This window comes from Cydia splendana, chromosome 16, assembly GCF_910591565.1.
Source record: "Cydia splendana chromosome 16, ilCydSple1.2, whole genome shotgun sequence".
Classification (NCBI taxonomy): domain Eukaryota; kingdom Metazoa; phylum Arthropoda; class Insecta; order Lepidoptera; family Tortricidae; genus Cydia; species Cydia splendana.
The window spans coordinates 8,209,336-8,224,489 of record NC_085975.1 but is presented as its reverse complement, the minus strand read 5'-3'; the positions used below and the strand labels follow the sequence as shown (position 1 = coordinate 8,224,489).

Genomic DNA, 15,154 nt, shown 5'->3' with positions numbered 1-15,154 from the left:
TCTAGTTGGTTGTCCTTTTAGGAAACGCTCTGACTCAGTATAAAGTTCATTATTTGATTATTATCTCATTAACATCTGCTACGATTATCAGAGTAATAGTTTATATAAACAGGTCTGAAGACTAGAATCAGTGCGCCTCTACTATCTCGTTGGGGAACCACTGCGAGGACTCCAGGCCGTCCCACAGCGACAGCTCGGGTTCCAGGAACTCTTGGTTTAGCTCGTCTATGTCTATGGTCTTCTTGTGTTCTGAAAATGTAGAATTTTTAGATAAAATACTTTTGATTTTGATTTTGTAACATAGAAAACAATGCAATGCAACGCCCCCTTGTGATAGTATTCGTAATCGTATTTTGACGCGTCACGTAAGACGTCACAGACTTTTGCTGCACGTTAGTAATGACCAAAAAGAATAGATAGTATAGAGGGGTCCTGTCATTGTAAATTTTGTAGTCACTGTAAATTTACTGCCATCTACCGACACACGACTAAAACTCAAAATGAAAACGTATAAAGTTATCAAAAAATTTATATATATGGATAAATGATTTTATTATTTTTATATCATTTTGATCCATGTTCATTCACTGATATCTATGTGTTAAAATTGTTAAATATGAAACGGTGTCGTCACGCCATCTAGCCGAGGATAGGTTAAAGGTGTGTGCGCCATCTATTCGAGAATGACTTTTGCTTGAATTCCGAGGCACGTTTTTTCCTTAGACTTTATTCGTCTTATATCTTTGGTAATGACAAAGACATATGTAACTTCGTATAAGACGAATAAAGTCTAAGGAAAAAACGTGCCTCGGAATTCAAGTAAAAGTCATTCTCGAATAGATGCCGCACACACCTTTAGCCTATCCTCGGCTAGATGGCGTGACGACACCGTTTCATATTTAACCATTTTAACACATAGATATCAGTGAATGAACATGGATCAAAATGATATAAAAATAATAAAATCATTTATCCATATATATACATTTTTTGATAACTTTATACGTTTTCATTTTGAGTTTTAGTCGTGTGTCGATAGATGGCAGTAAATTTACAGTGACTACAAAATTTACAATGACAGGACCCCTCTATACTATCCATTCTTTTTGGTAGTAAGTATAATGGGGTTGGCAACTGTCAAAGGTTTGCATAGATGGCGCCATCATAGCTTGTCCCTTTTTCTATGAGATTTGACTTAAAGGACTGGCATCCAGGGTATTAAAAAAACAAAAATTTGACACAATTCTAGGGATTGACAGGGCAAGCTATGATGGCGCCATCTGCTAAACTTCCACCGGCCAACCCCATTCAAGGGAAACGGTACAGCGCATTCAGTTGCCAGCTTAGAACGGTAGTGGACAAGATTATACACACATACTTAAAGTAAAAACAAAACATTAACTCCTACTCAAAAAACATATAGGTTATTTAAAAAGAAAACATCGGTATGCTCGTAGCTGTAGTACCGAATCAGCAGTGATATTCAGAATTAGGAAGAGTGAGGCTGCGGATTGGACGCAAGCGGCGCGGCGACAAATCAAGCCGCTGGCCGGTTTGAGAATTTATTTTAGGACACACATTTTATCGCCAACATATTTAATGAGAAATAGAAGAACCATGAAAACATAATGTTACTCATAAATTATTCTTTCTAATTCTGAATATCACTTTAGAAATACTCACCAACAAGTTGCAAATCGTCATTCTGCGTCTTGGCCGCCTGCGCCGCAGCCGCGGTGGCGGAAGCGTCCGCGACCGGCGCCGCCGGCGCGACCGCGGCGGCGCTCTGGTCGCCCTGCCCATAGTATCCAGACCACGCTGAGTAATTTTGCCAATAGGCGGACGGATCATAATATTGGTTGTACTCCTATAATCATAACTGCTCGTCAATACATCGTCAATGTCTAGATCTATTTAGCAACGCTGTATTGAAGCCTCAAACAGTTATGTTAGGCATACGCAGCTATAGCTAATGAAAATGATACGTCTAGCTAGGCAAACGAATATTGAGTTTTAGCTTGCCGGAGATGAGATTAGTATGGATGCTAATACCTACTAATGATGGAGTTAGGTTAAATGATAGTCTATCTAATCTAATGCAATTCTAGTTGTGATTTTAAGTCATACGCTTGAAAATTACTCGCCTGCTCCTGAATTTTTAGTTTTTTGTTTAATGTCAATATTAGAGATGTTGCGGATGCAGATTTTTTGACATCCGCGGAAGCGGATGCGGATATTTAAAGTCTCACATCCGAGGATGCGGATGGGGATGTCAAGATCTGGTACTTAAAAAACGTCAAATATTACATTTTTAGCAATTTTTATTTAAAAAAAACGAAACGTTTAGTATTTGAGCAAGAATATAGGTGCGTTTTATTTAATAAACAGTTACTTGGCCGACTTTTCGGTATCTAGACGATTTCGTTATATATAATGACGAAACTACCTAGCACTTACGCCGCCGGCGCCGCCGCTAATACGTTCCTGTTAGCGACTTGGTCGACATCCGCATTATGCGGATGCTCCGCATCGATTTCATGCGGATGCGGATGCAGATGCGGATGTTGAAAATCATGCGGATGTTCCGCGGATGCGGATGCGGATGCGAATATCCGCAACATCCCTAGTCAATATGTCCGTCCATACTATAAGGAACAGGTATTAACTATCCTAACCTAAATCTACGTATGACCAGTTCTTTGGAAAGTAGGCATCTACAATACGACATTCTAGTCAATACGTCATTCTTTGAAATTATCCTAGATATTAATGGAAATCTACTATTAATGATAATAATAAAATAGAAACTTCGAATTGTAACTATTGTAAGGTCTCACAGGGGAATCGTAGCCACGATTATGATCGGGCTCCGAGCGGTGTGCGTACGATTGTGCCTGCACGGTGAGCGTGGTCACATCGATCTGTAGGGTTCATTGCAAAATGAGCTGTACGATAATACAGCTAGTGGTCGATTTTCAATCACAACCAGTGTTTGGGACTTAGTAACATTTTAGAGACAAATATTTACCTCTATCCTAACTGCAATTTCACTAACATTAACATATTTAAGTCCACAGTATAACAAGTAGAGCAAAATATTGTAAGCGAATTTGACCGCTGAAATACCTATACGCAGACGCTGACGCTGTACGCAGTGGCGTAACGAGGCGCGGGCGAAGTGGGCCGTCGCCCATGGCCTCGCGCCCCAAAGGGGGTCTGGCGCGAGACCCCCTCGAGCACAGTGAAATAAAAGGGCCTCGCAGATGCGACTTCACCTACGGCTAGATTAGTTCACGCTACGCCACTGGCTGTACGGCCCCTCACAGTAATGAGGTTGTCAATGGTTGTCATGCACTAACATTTTGTCAATTGAGTTATGTTACATATGGCCCCATAAAGCACCATATACTTCAGAACATATTATTTTAAACATCTTAGTATTTATTCATACCGCATCCATTTCATTAAATTCTTGCCTATGTAATAAGTAAATTAATACATTAGGATAGGAGAAAATAAAATCTTTCAACTGACGCGACCTATTTTAAACTTTTCATCACACTCGCTCAGTAAATGTCGAATTGCACGCAGGTTTAGCGGGAGTTATAGAAAAAGCGTTCTCCCTAGGGAGTTATGAAGTTTCTAGTGCCATAGTTAACAGTTTTTGGTGTAACTCTGTGTAACATTGTGTGTAACTCTGGGCGTAATAATATTGCAAACGAGAGTAAGTTAAATCGCGACGGCTTGCCGGGGCGATTTATAGACTCGAGTTCAGCTAATAACGTCCCATGTTGCACAATATACTATTGCTTCTGTGGACATCAGGCAAACTAAGTACATGTAACTAAAAATTGTTTTAAACTGTACAGCAATTAAAATCAATGATGAAATAAGCATTTCAAACAACTGCTATGAAGTGAGCACAATGCTTAAGTAGCATTTATAGCAAGTTGATACATAGCTATTTCACAGTGTCTAGAGTCTGTGCAGAAAGAGAAGGGTTGTGAAATGTATGGGATGAGACCCAATACATTCTATGATTCGTCTCTTACGGCACAGGGCTATAACCGCGAAAATCGAAGTTCGCAAATTGCGGGCATCTTTCTCTGTTACTCTAATTACGCCTTCATTTGAGTAAAAGAGAAAGATCCCCGCAATTTGCGCATTTCGGTTTTCGCGGTAAGCCCCCGGACTCTAGTGTGGCTCGAGCATTCCTCAGCATAGCGACTACAGCAAACTCTCAAGCTCATTCACATTCTGGCAAGAAATAAAATTGTATAAATATCGCTAAGCAAGCTATAATTAACCTTTTGACCTCCAAGATATGTATAAGAATAATTCACATTATTTTAAGTGATTGATACCTCTGATAACAATTTATCAATCATATTAAATTATACATGTATGATTTATTTTGTAATTAATTACGTGCCGAATATTCAATCAACTGACAAGTAGGTACATAACGTGATGGTTTTGTTAAAAAACACACATTTTATATCTGGTGATATACCAACGTATAGATAATATGAAAATTAGTCCTTTAAAATATATCGTAAGTACCTTTTATTAATGAGGAGTTTTTTACCAAGCTTTGTTAAATGCTAAACCCATTTCTCTTAACTTGAGTGTACTTGTAATTACAATTTATTCTCTCAAGATTAAATCCGTCTTTTGTTTTTCGCGGATTACATTGTTTTAATGTGTGGTGGTCAAAAGGTTAAAAAATAAATGTTAAACATACCGTCCCGCTGTTGTAGGCGGCGTTTGCAGCATTAGGAGCAGATTGGTTCTGTCCAGTGGGAGCCCCTTTGGGCTTGGGCACTGCTGTGCAGATTTTCAGAGGCTTAGTTCCCAGACCTGTGTATCCATTCATGGCGTATAAGGCGTTACGTTGTTCTTCCTCGCTTCCGAATCTTACAAAGCCGTAGCCTTTTGTGTAACCTGAACTGTCCAGTATTACTGAAAAATAATATGTGTAAAATTCAGAAAGAGTTTCTTTGAATTTCTTTTTCAGTTTTTCCTGTATCTATAACATCGATTGACAATGGCGTAGCGTGAACTAATCTAGCCGTGCGCGAAGTCGCATCTGCGAGGACCTTTTCTTTCACTGTGCCCGAAGGGGGCCAGTGTACGGCCCCCTTCTCCCACGCCTAGCTACGCCACTGTCGATTGCCTTAACAAATCACTTATAAAAAACATATCAAAGTATACCTTTTGCAGTTTTGATAGAAGAGTACTTTGAAGCGAAAATCCTGTAAAGCGAGTAGTCATCAACATCAGAACTTAAGTCTCCGACCCACACAGAGAATTCCCTCTCCGATTGCATGTTGGCCCGGGCCTCACGAGATGCCGTGTTTAGCCTGAAGCGGACCACTGGGAATGTTCCGGGGATGGGTTTGCCGTTCAGTTTGTGCATTGCGTCTATAGCTTCCTCATCAGTCTGAAAACATGTAAAAGCAATTTATATTTGGATAAGATTATGCTTTAATTTGTTAGATAACTATACAATAACAGTTTTGATTGATTCAGGTATAGATAGTTTTACTAGACTTATAATCGTGAGCTCGAAAACAATACAAAAGGTAATCACGGTCCATTACCTCAGCTGATATAAGTTTTTTAGAGAATCAGAGGGCTGTAAAATGCTGTAATAATGTTAAGGTGAGTTTCCAACATATAATATTGTCTGTACGACCGACGTCTTACAGTGCCCGGTCACTGTACCTCCAAAACAGTTAAAAGTTTTCTGGTTTGATTGTGAAGTTTTCACAGATGATGTATTTCTGTTGTCGCTATAACAACAAATACTAAATTGTGCGGACCCGTCGGTGGGCGAGTCTGACTCGTACTTGTCCAGTTTTTTTTTTCATCATGACATTCATGACATCAGAAACCAAACAAAGAAATGTATAGGCATACCTGAAAGTGCACAAATGCATAACCAGCAGGCTCTCCTGTAAACTTGTTCCTCATAACCTTCACTGTTAGCGGGCGCTGGCCCATACGATGAAAAGCTGCTACAATAAAGCTTTCTGTCATATTCGGTTCCAACTAAAAAAAGCAAAAATCATATAATATATAAATTGTAATAATAATTACAACTTTCACTGCACCTCTGGTTATATGGAGAGGTAATGTAACAATTTCAATAATGTTGATTTAGTTAATATATGTTAAGTAAAACCAGTTTTTTTTATAAGTTTATCATGGTAAAACCGGCATGGAATAAATGGCAAAGTTACTTGAACCCGTGAACTTACACTGCCCATCCATAACTGACACTGCATAGACATGGTGGTGATTTACTAAAACAGAACACAAATTACGAACAGACGAATTAAAATATTGTAAGATATCAGTTTTAACTACGGATACGTAAGTAATCTAATTTATTATATACGCAAACACACGCTTTCTAACTTCTCTATAAGTATAAACATCGAATTATTCGAATGATGGTATGAAACGTATGAAATTGAAATGAACGAACTAAATGAATGGTTTTATTTTGACACGTAGTGCTGTTTATTTCAAGTTTACCAATCGATTCAATCTTCTCTACATTTAGCAATCGATTTGTTCAAAAAAAATTACTCGTATTTTTTTGTCATTGATTTTATTTATTGATTTAAAGAAAATAAAAGCACCATCATGCAAAAAATAATGTTTAATATTAATCAAAGTAAATAAAACATCGAATTTATTGATATAGACCGACGGACTAAATATTGCGACATACAAGTGGTGATTCATGACACGAAACATTCTCTTTATTGTGTCATTGACTTTAGTTCTATAGAGACTACAGAGTTCTCCGTTTCTGTATTTTAACAAAATTAGATGCCCGAGATCTAATTTCATTAGGTGTTACAAGTTTTCGTCAATATAATTGCATAAATATAAGCTCCATGCTTAACAGAGTCATTAAAATTGTGCTAAGAGTTGGACGTGTAGTGAAATATTAACTTTTTATCAATGAGGAAATTTCCTATCAAGTTAACTTAAAGACAGTGATGTGTTAATCTAATCAGGCCAGGTGGTATTAAGCAAGAATGTCACGCCTTGATAACATTGATGCACTTGAAAAACAATTAGCCGACTTGCAAATGACGAATAAGGAATTCAGTTCTATTAGTAAGGGGAAAAAAATCCCACCAGTTGTGCCGCCAAAAAAGAAAGCTCAACCTCAAGTCCCTCGCAGTGCTGTCGTCAGTACCCTACGTGAGCCATCATATTCTACTAAAATATCACCGGTACTGAACAATAATGCTGCTACTCAAACTCAAAGTCTCAGCAATGTGCATTTGACAGCAGCCGACTATGCTAATGTAAGCCATTCGAATGTGCCCGGTGTTTCCTTCAGTCACAATACACCGCAAACTTATAACACGACATACAGTAACCTGCCACCATACCGAAATAACAATGACAGTCTTCCACCGCCGCCACCTCCACCACCACTTCACAGTCATGAAGAATACTTGCCTCCTCCATCTCCAGTCAGCTCAAACTACAGTGAATTAGTTCGGGCTACAGCAAATTTGAATTATAACCAAGAAAGGCAAAATTATCCGCCTATTTACCAAAATGAATTTGGAGACTATAGTGCGTCACAAGGATCAAATGAGTACGCCATATATGAACCTATAAATCCGCGTCCACACAGCAGTCTTTCGGGACAGAACACGTTCCATAACTATCGAAATAATGTACCAACTCCTGGAAAATCTCCGCTTCCCAAGGAAGAGGAAGTTGACGCTCTAACAAACATGTTAGTACAGTCTATATCCGACAGTCAGGATTTGGATGTTTTTGGTATTTGCGTAAAATGCGACGGTAAAGTAGTCGGTGAGAGTTCAGGATGCACAGCTATGGGTAATATGTATCATGTCCAGTGTTTTAGTTGCTATCGTTGTAATACAAATCTGCAAGGAAAACCTTTTTATGCTGTTGAAGGCCATCCTTTTTGCGAAACAGATTATTATGAAACTTTGGAAAAATGTTCCGTGTGTACTAAACCAATCCTAGACAGGATTTTAAGGGCAACAGGCAAGCCGTATCACCCCACTTGCTTTACATGTGTAGTATGTGGTAAGAGTCTTGATGGCATTCCATTTACAGTTGATGCAATGAATCAAATTCATTGTATTGAAGATTTTCATAAGAAATTTGCCCCACGGTGTTGTGTTTGCGAACTACCAATAATGCCCGAAGAAGGTCAAGAAGAAACTGTTCGTGTTGTTGCACTTGATCGCAGTTTTCATGTTCGATGCTACCGATGTGAAGATTGTGGGCTCTTACTGTCTTCAGAGGCCGAAGGACGTGGGTGCTATCCACTTGATGATCACATTCTTTGTAAAAATTGCAATGCTCACCGTATACGCATGCTTACGGTTCCAGTTATGACAACCGACTTGTAAAGCAGGAGTGAATCGTGAATCATTTGTCATACTCATAAAAAAAAGATAAGATGCTTAATTTATTTTACACGTTATCCATGAAATATGTATAAGTTATTTTAAATTAGATAATAATAATATATACCGCTTAAATCAGTTCACTTTGACAGCTTAGTTTAGTTTAATATGTATATTTTTATATTAATTTATTTATTTTTGTCTACGTTAGTAATTTCGGGGCTTTTAGCTTACGGCTCACTGTTTGTATCTCTATTCCAAAATTTTAAAAATATACTAAGTATCTGACAATATATGTTAAAGACTACTTAAATCGCTTGATATCAATTATGACCATTTTAATATAAACTCGTGTCCTGGAAATATATATGCTATTAGAATTTAAAATGATACAACAAAATTTAATTTACATACTTAACTGCACATTAGGTCAGATAGAGATCAAGTGAGACAGTCCATATTAGATTACATTCTTAAGGTCATGTAAGATTAAATAGGTAATGCTTGTTTCATCTAATAGGTATTAAATTAAGAACATGTGATATTGGCTGCTAGTGTCATTGATTGGAATAATTATTTATTATTGTTAGCATTTAAAGTGTTATAAAATAACGCTATCCAAATCCAAAAAAATATAATGTTTTTTTTAATAAATCTTATATTTTATATCGTCTCTGATGTTTTTTCCTCTTGTTTAAAATAACTGACCCGACATATTACTACAAGCAGTTATGTTGTGTAACAAAATTGGAGGATAGGTGGAAACTGAAAGAGGGCTGTCGATATACCAATAGACAATAAAACTACTTGTTTCAGTATAAAAATGTAATAAAAAAATTAATTACGTACATTATTCATGAGTAAAAAAGTAATACTGGCTGAAGTTTTAAAAGAAGGCACTCAAATCACAGTTGTAAGTTTTGTCTTTTTGAATCACTTTTATAAATAATTATTACACAATACGCCATTGATTTTTTTAATAGCCGAAGCTACGTTAAGCGGTTGTCTAGTCTAGTAGAAAAATTCAAAATCGACGAAATAAGACCACCCTACTATATACTCTACCTGTATGAGGCAGTTCTATCCGAACATTTAGAATAATTAATATGCTCTGACCAGTTATACATATATAAAATACGGCCTCTTTCCATTAATTAAGCAGCTGGTACTGGGAAGTCTGGGAGGATTTTTTTACCATTTGTTTAGTGAGCGAAAAGATAGAGCTTTTAGTCCCATTTGCTACTACTGGGGTCTAACAGGTGTAAATGAAAATAGGCCAATTATCCTCGAGTTCAACTCGCATGTGAGCGGTTTTTAATCTAAAACAGGAACAGCGCACTGAAAATGTGACATCATATTTATTCAATAGAAGCCGGCCCACATTTAGTGCGTGAAGCTTTCGAACGCATGTGTGGAGCCGAGGGGACCTGTAAATTATTTATAACTCGATATCACATCATTTTCCCTGACTTGGGTCAATTATTTTTTCGGCGACAAGGCGATAATTTTACTATTATCGCCTTCTATTTACGCACAGTAAGTCTAAAGTAGGCTTATAATTACATTTAATGGACATATGTATGCAATTGAAATATATTGACTACATCAAAGATGAGATCTGTGTTATAAATGACTTCAATCTGTTGCTAGTGTTGCTACACCGAATAATAATATAGTACTAATGTATTACGATACAAGTGCGAAAAGTAAGAAATTCGCAACGAGTGGGGATAAATAGAAACATGAGCGAAGGGAGTGCTTTAAATCGACACGGTTTGCGAATTACCTTTTCGCACGTGTATTGTACAACGTTTTACAGTACATATGACCCTTTAAATTTTCGATATATGCACGTATTGTGCCAATTACCACACTAGGGCGGTAAAGTAGCACCATATATACTGTAAAAATATGTATTAGAACTTAAAATGTAAAATTTGCCATTTCGCTTGATTAAACCTTATGTTTTAATTTTGTATTAAATTTAGGAGGGCTCAGCACTTGCTTCATAAACAAAGATCTTTTTTCCTTCATAGTTCTCGACATTATCAAATCAGATCTAAATGGTTCTTCTGTAGATACTACATTATTTTTTTTATCTTCTGGTATACTTTCGATGTTTTCGTTGCTAGTATCAAGTCTATTTCTTACTACAACTGACTCGGCTGATGCAGATATTTTTTCTGAAGAATGAAATAAAGATTCTTCGTCAGATTGGATGTTTAATTTTGGTTCAAACTTTTCTCTAAGAATGGAAAATTTACGTCTGGGTTTACTTCTTAAGTTTTTTTTCATGTTCACCATTTTAGAAGGTGGTAATTCTACATTTGATGTGGATGTGTCTTTTTGTATTAGTGATTGTAATGAAGATGTTAATCTTCCCGAAGCTAGGTCTTCCGTAGAACTAAGTGGCATGGAATTATCCGTAACCAGTTGCCATAGCAAGTCAATGTCCTTATTTGACAAATCTTGAAGAGTTTGATCAGGTTTTATAGAATTCCTTTTATACTGTGTTTTAAGATTGCTCACATTTGTCTTTTGCCGGATTCTACCATTTCTCCGACCATTAACAGTATGTTCCAGAGAAGAAGTATCAGACGATGATGTCATGGTACAATTTAATCCTTTTTTATGTAAATCAAATTTGGATTCATGAAAATCATTAAGAATATTTTCTTTTTCTGGTAGAGATTCCATTATGTTACTTGAATCAAATTTGGATGGTTCTTTCCACAACGCTTCTTTAAGATTACATTCCATTTTACAAGAGTCATCCTCTTCAGGAGAGTACCAATGTAGATCTTTCCGATTGTGATATAGATTTCTTGGCGAATTGGCAATTGTCGCTTTTCGTATTTCATCTATAGTAGCTACTAAGGAACTTTCTGAATTAAGCCTCTTTTTACTTGATGGATCTAAATCACCTAAATCATCTAACTCTTCCAAAATTGGTTCTAAATAATCTTTTCCAGTGTCAACCATACATGGTTTGGCAAGAAAAGTGTCATCGTTAGTTTGGCAAATGATCGAATCAACGTATTCTTCTTGGTTATTTGGGTCAAACTTGACGAAGACGTTGGAGTAGGTAGGAGCTTTTTTCGGGAAAGATGGCGCCGCTAAAATTGCTGTTTTTAAATCTTGAGATATACAACTACTGATTTCGGAACTTCCAGAAGTTAATGTATCGCGTCTTCTATCTCTAAATACACTGCCGTCGTGAAGCCAATTTTCTATATCCGAATATCCATTCCAAGATCTTAGGCCCCACGCTTCACGTGCTATATTAACGGCACATATATTTTCATAATCATGGACAGACAATATTTCAGTTGGTGTATCTAAATCACGCTGTTTCGAAGGGAACGACTCACAGCTCATAACTTTCTTGTTTTTACCTTTTCGGGTGTACATTTCTTTTAAAATATCTAAAGCAATCCTTTGTATATTTTCAATATCAGCATCTTGGTTGCCAACCTTTATATTCCTCAAAGCACTTAAGCACAACTTTTGAACGATATTTTCGTTAAAAGTGTTTATATCTGAACTATTAATATCACTGAAACTTAAATCCAAATCCATGTCTATTGAATCAGAGGATGTCTTCTTATTAGAACCATCAGTATCGTGACTAAATTCAGACCCATGTTCTGGTTTAGAGGTTTTTATAAAATCTCCATTAACCATTTCACACACACCCAAATTTGCATTTGTCAAATCATCTCTTAATTCATCAGATGAACAAATTCCACGACGTTTTTGTAAATTAAGGTTACTTGCAGTGATAATATCTATAGAGCTTTCTATGTTTTCAAACGCAGATATCTTTGATGTCAACTCACTTGGATCCAACACTTGGACTCCTTTGCCTTTTTTAACTAGAGTTTTTACCCTACCCCTTTCGTATAAGTTATTGTCTTCTTTGCTAACTGTTTGAGGAGTGTTTTCCACTGTATGAAATTCTACGCTAGAAACATCTATGCTATTATCACCAACTGGAGCTGACGTAAAGGTTGGAGTTCCGGACCTAGCAATCCAATGGTCTAGTAGGAACTTTTTGTCAGCACTGTCAATGTCGCTTGGTTGCACTTGAGGGCAATTCTTCCTGAAAATTGAAGATCCTTATTAAGATACAAATACAAGTCATAATCACCTATCATACTTATGTCCCACCACTATAGAAAGAGAGCGAATTTCTTTAGTCTATGCTATATCTAGGCTATAGTAGGTAACATTATTTTAGTTACATTAGAAAAAATATACATGTTTGTACCTCTCAGAAGTTTCTTCAGTAGCTTTTATTTTTTGAGAGCTTTTGAAGGACCTAACGTAATTTAAACTTTTGTTGTTATTTCTTTTATTTTCTGTAGCTGTTGTGACTTTATTATTTAACTCAATATCGTTGCTGTCGTTTTTCCATGGTATAGGTCCTTTAGAATGAAAATATCTATAATAGAATATCATAGCGCACATGCCTGAAAACAAACAGTTTATTTATATAAAAAACTTTGACTAATGTGTGAAGATTTCTGCACATAGCTTTATAATTTAATTAATTTTTAATACCTATATACAGCAAAACTGATTATAGTCATTACCGACTGATGGCAGTTCAAAACAGAACAAAAAAAAAAAGCTTTATAATTCCGATTTTTCAAGATAATTTATTATAATTTTGTCGTCCGTATAAACTCGTAATTTTTTTACAATTTAACTACTTCTTACAATACAATTTTGGTTTATTAAAAATGATATTCTAAAACTTGCAACAAGATGTGATTCCGAATGAATGAATTAATGAAATCGTTTATTCACAATGAACATATGGTATAAGATCTTACATTACAAGCATTGTGTCCCATGATACATTCAGTCTAGGTAGACGTGTGAAAACAGTTGTCAGTGATTAGATCACTCTGTCATTTAAAGTTCATTATATTATATTTACAAGATTAATTATAATTTAGCATCAACGAACAATATTTAAAACATGAAAATACTGAAATGAAAATGAAAATTAAGTACAAAAAAATACATTAAATAGGATAATTATAAAAGATCTTCAGATGTCAATTAACAGTAGTAGGAAGAACGAAGTACCTGAGTTTTTCCTTTCTCAAAAAAAGTTATGTACAATTTTGTCTTACCTATTATAGTACCTGCAATTACACTTGTAGAAGTTGCAATAGACCAGGGATTCTTTTGCCTTTCCGAGTCAGATATCAACACATACAAAAATAAACTTCCGAAATTTTGTGTCACCATTAAGGTGTAGAACATCATCAGGCGATATCTCGTATGCCCTTCTCGTAAATTAATATAACAGAAGCAATATACGAGCCCCATTATGACATTATAGAATGTTTCCTCTAGTTTATTGGGACAAAACGTAGTTTTTTGTGTTACAATCCAAAAGGTCATAGCAGACCAGTGAAGGCCTAAAAATTAAGAATGGTTATATTATATTAGTCATACCCGAACATGGTAGTGTATTAAGGTTTAAATCCATAAAATAAAGTATTAGAATAAAACATACCTAAAGGCACTAATGTCCATATACCAAAGACAATGGTAAATAATATAATACCGGCAATCCGACTAATAAGCATCCCAAAATGCCAAACAAGTTTCAATAAAAATGCACTCCATTGAAATTTTTCACTGCCAAACCATGAAAGGCCGTAAATGTAATTCGCGCATCCCCATACTACAGATGCAATCGATGCACAAAGGGCAAATGCTGAAAAGGCAGAAATTACGTGTTAATTACATAAAATATTTTCAATTCCACGACAACCATTTAACACAAAATGTTTACCTTTTGTATGATAGTTTTCATTTAATGTAACAATTCCGTAAACTTGTAAAATAATTTGTGGAATAGTTCCGATAAAAACATATAAGAAATGCAATAAATTGAGATCATTTATTTGAGTAAATAGCTTTAGTGCTTTTATTGACTCCACATTTTTGCATTCAAACACTTTGTGCATGAAAATAATGTACCTGAAACATAAAAGTTGTAAGATATTGTACCTATTCGATTATCGTTTAAAAATATTTTGCTTATTTACCTTTCTAACAATCCCACTAGAAATCCATGAGTAATCCAATGCCTTATGCCGGACTTTTGATCAATGACAAACCATCTCAATGAAAAAACGTTTATCATAATATTAGGCGCAACAATAAAAATTAAAGTCGTCAGTGCCCAGTATGGATATCCACTTTTGCAATATTCAACAAAAACCAATACATCTGAAAATAAAATTCGGTTTTATAATCAGTATTATACTTAAACGATTTAATTCAAGAACTGTTCATGAACAAGTGTTGTCTACGCACCTGTAGTCAAATCGGCAAGTATGGTTACCAACGATATAAACACACACAAAACATTTAATAAACAAACATTTTCTTCTTGGTCGTTAAGAGTTTTTCTTTGTGAATTATAACTGCCGAGCCTACAAACCTCGGCCATCTTACGAATATTATTGAACAAACATTTAGAGTTAATAAAAATACTTAATTTCAGTTATAAAATAACCCCAAGGTACAAATCCAGGTAGTGGGATGGGATAGCAAGCGGGTTGCGGTAGGGCGGCGCGGGCGCAGGTCGCTGCACGCTGATTTTGTTCATTTCATTCATTCAGCCAAATGAATTGAGCGATTGATGTAGATTTTTTATTATAAAGGTGTTGACCAGTATCAAATCGGCGGACAATCGATTGTTCAAA

At 35.9% G+C, this 15,154-nt stretch overlaps 3 protein-coding genes across 5 annotated transcripts; 1 reads left to right on the top strand and 2 right to left on the bottom strand.

The window, feature by feature from the left end:
- Positions 1-4: 4 nt before the first annotated feature.
- LOC134798177 (tRNA selenocysteine 1-associated protein 1) lies at positions 5-6,431 on the bottom strand. 3 transcript variants are annotated; one of them, XM_063770523.1, is made up of 6 exons: positions 6,264-6,431; positions 5,923-6,054; positions 5,215-5,443; positions 4,745-4,962; positions 1,684-1,867; positions 5-249 (listed from the first exon to the last, which is right to left on the bottom strand). In XM_063770523.1, exons 1-6 carry the CDS (start codon positions 6,294-6,296, stop codon positions 128-130), a joined length of 918 nt encoding a protein of 305 aa, XP_063626593.1. In that variant the 5' UTR covers positions 6,297-6,431; the 3' UTR covers positions 5-127. The 3 variants fall into 3 exon arrangements, with proteins under 3 accessions (XP_063626593.1, XP_063626594.1, XP_063626595.1); XM_063770524.1 differs by having other exon boundaries at positions 1,684-1,795; XM_063770525.1 differs by lacking the exons at positions 5-249; positions 1,684-1,867 and adding an exon at positions 2,700-2,921.
- Positions 6,432-6,796: 365 nt separating this feature from the next.
- On the top strand, positions 6,797-9,086 carry LOC134798176 (lipoma-preferred partner homolog). Its single transcript, XM_063770522.1, has one exon. The coding sequence runs from the start codon at positions 7,056-7,058 to the stop codon at positions 8,421-8,423; it is 1,368 nt and encodes a 455-aa protein (XP_063626592.1). The 5' UTR covers positions 6,797-7,055; the 3' UTR covers positions 8,424-9,086.
- Positions 9,087-9,283: 197 nt separating this feature from the next.
- LOC134798175 (uncharacterized) lies at positions 9,284-14,995 on the bottom strand. Its single transcript, XM_063770521.1, has 7 exons — positions 14,763-14,995; positions 14,492-14,675; positions 14,236-14,423; positions 13,954-14,157; positions 13,565-13,855; positions 12,691-12,892; positions 9,284-12,522 (listed from the first exon to the last, which is right to left on the bottom strand). The coding sequence occupies exons 1-7, from the start codon at positions 14,896-14,898 to the stop codon at positions 10,374-10,376; spliced, it is 3,354 nt and encodes a 1,117-aa protein (XP_063626591.1). The 5' UTR covers positions 14,899-14,995; the 3' UTR covers positions 9,284-10,373.
- Between the last annotated feature and the right edge of the window lie 159 nt (positions 14,996-15,154).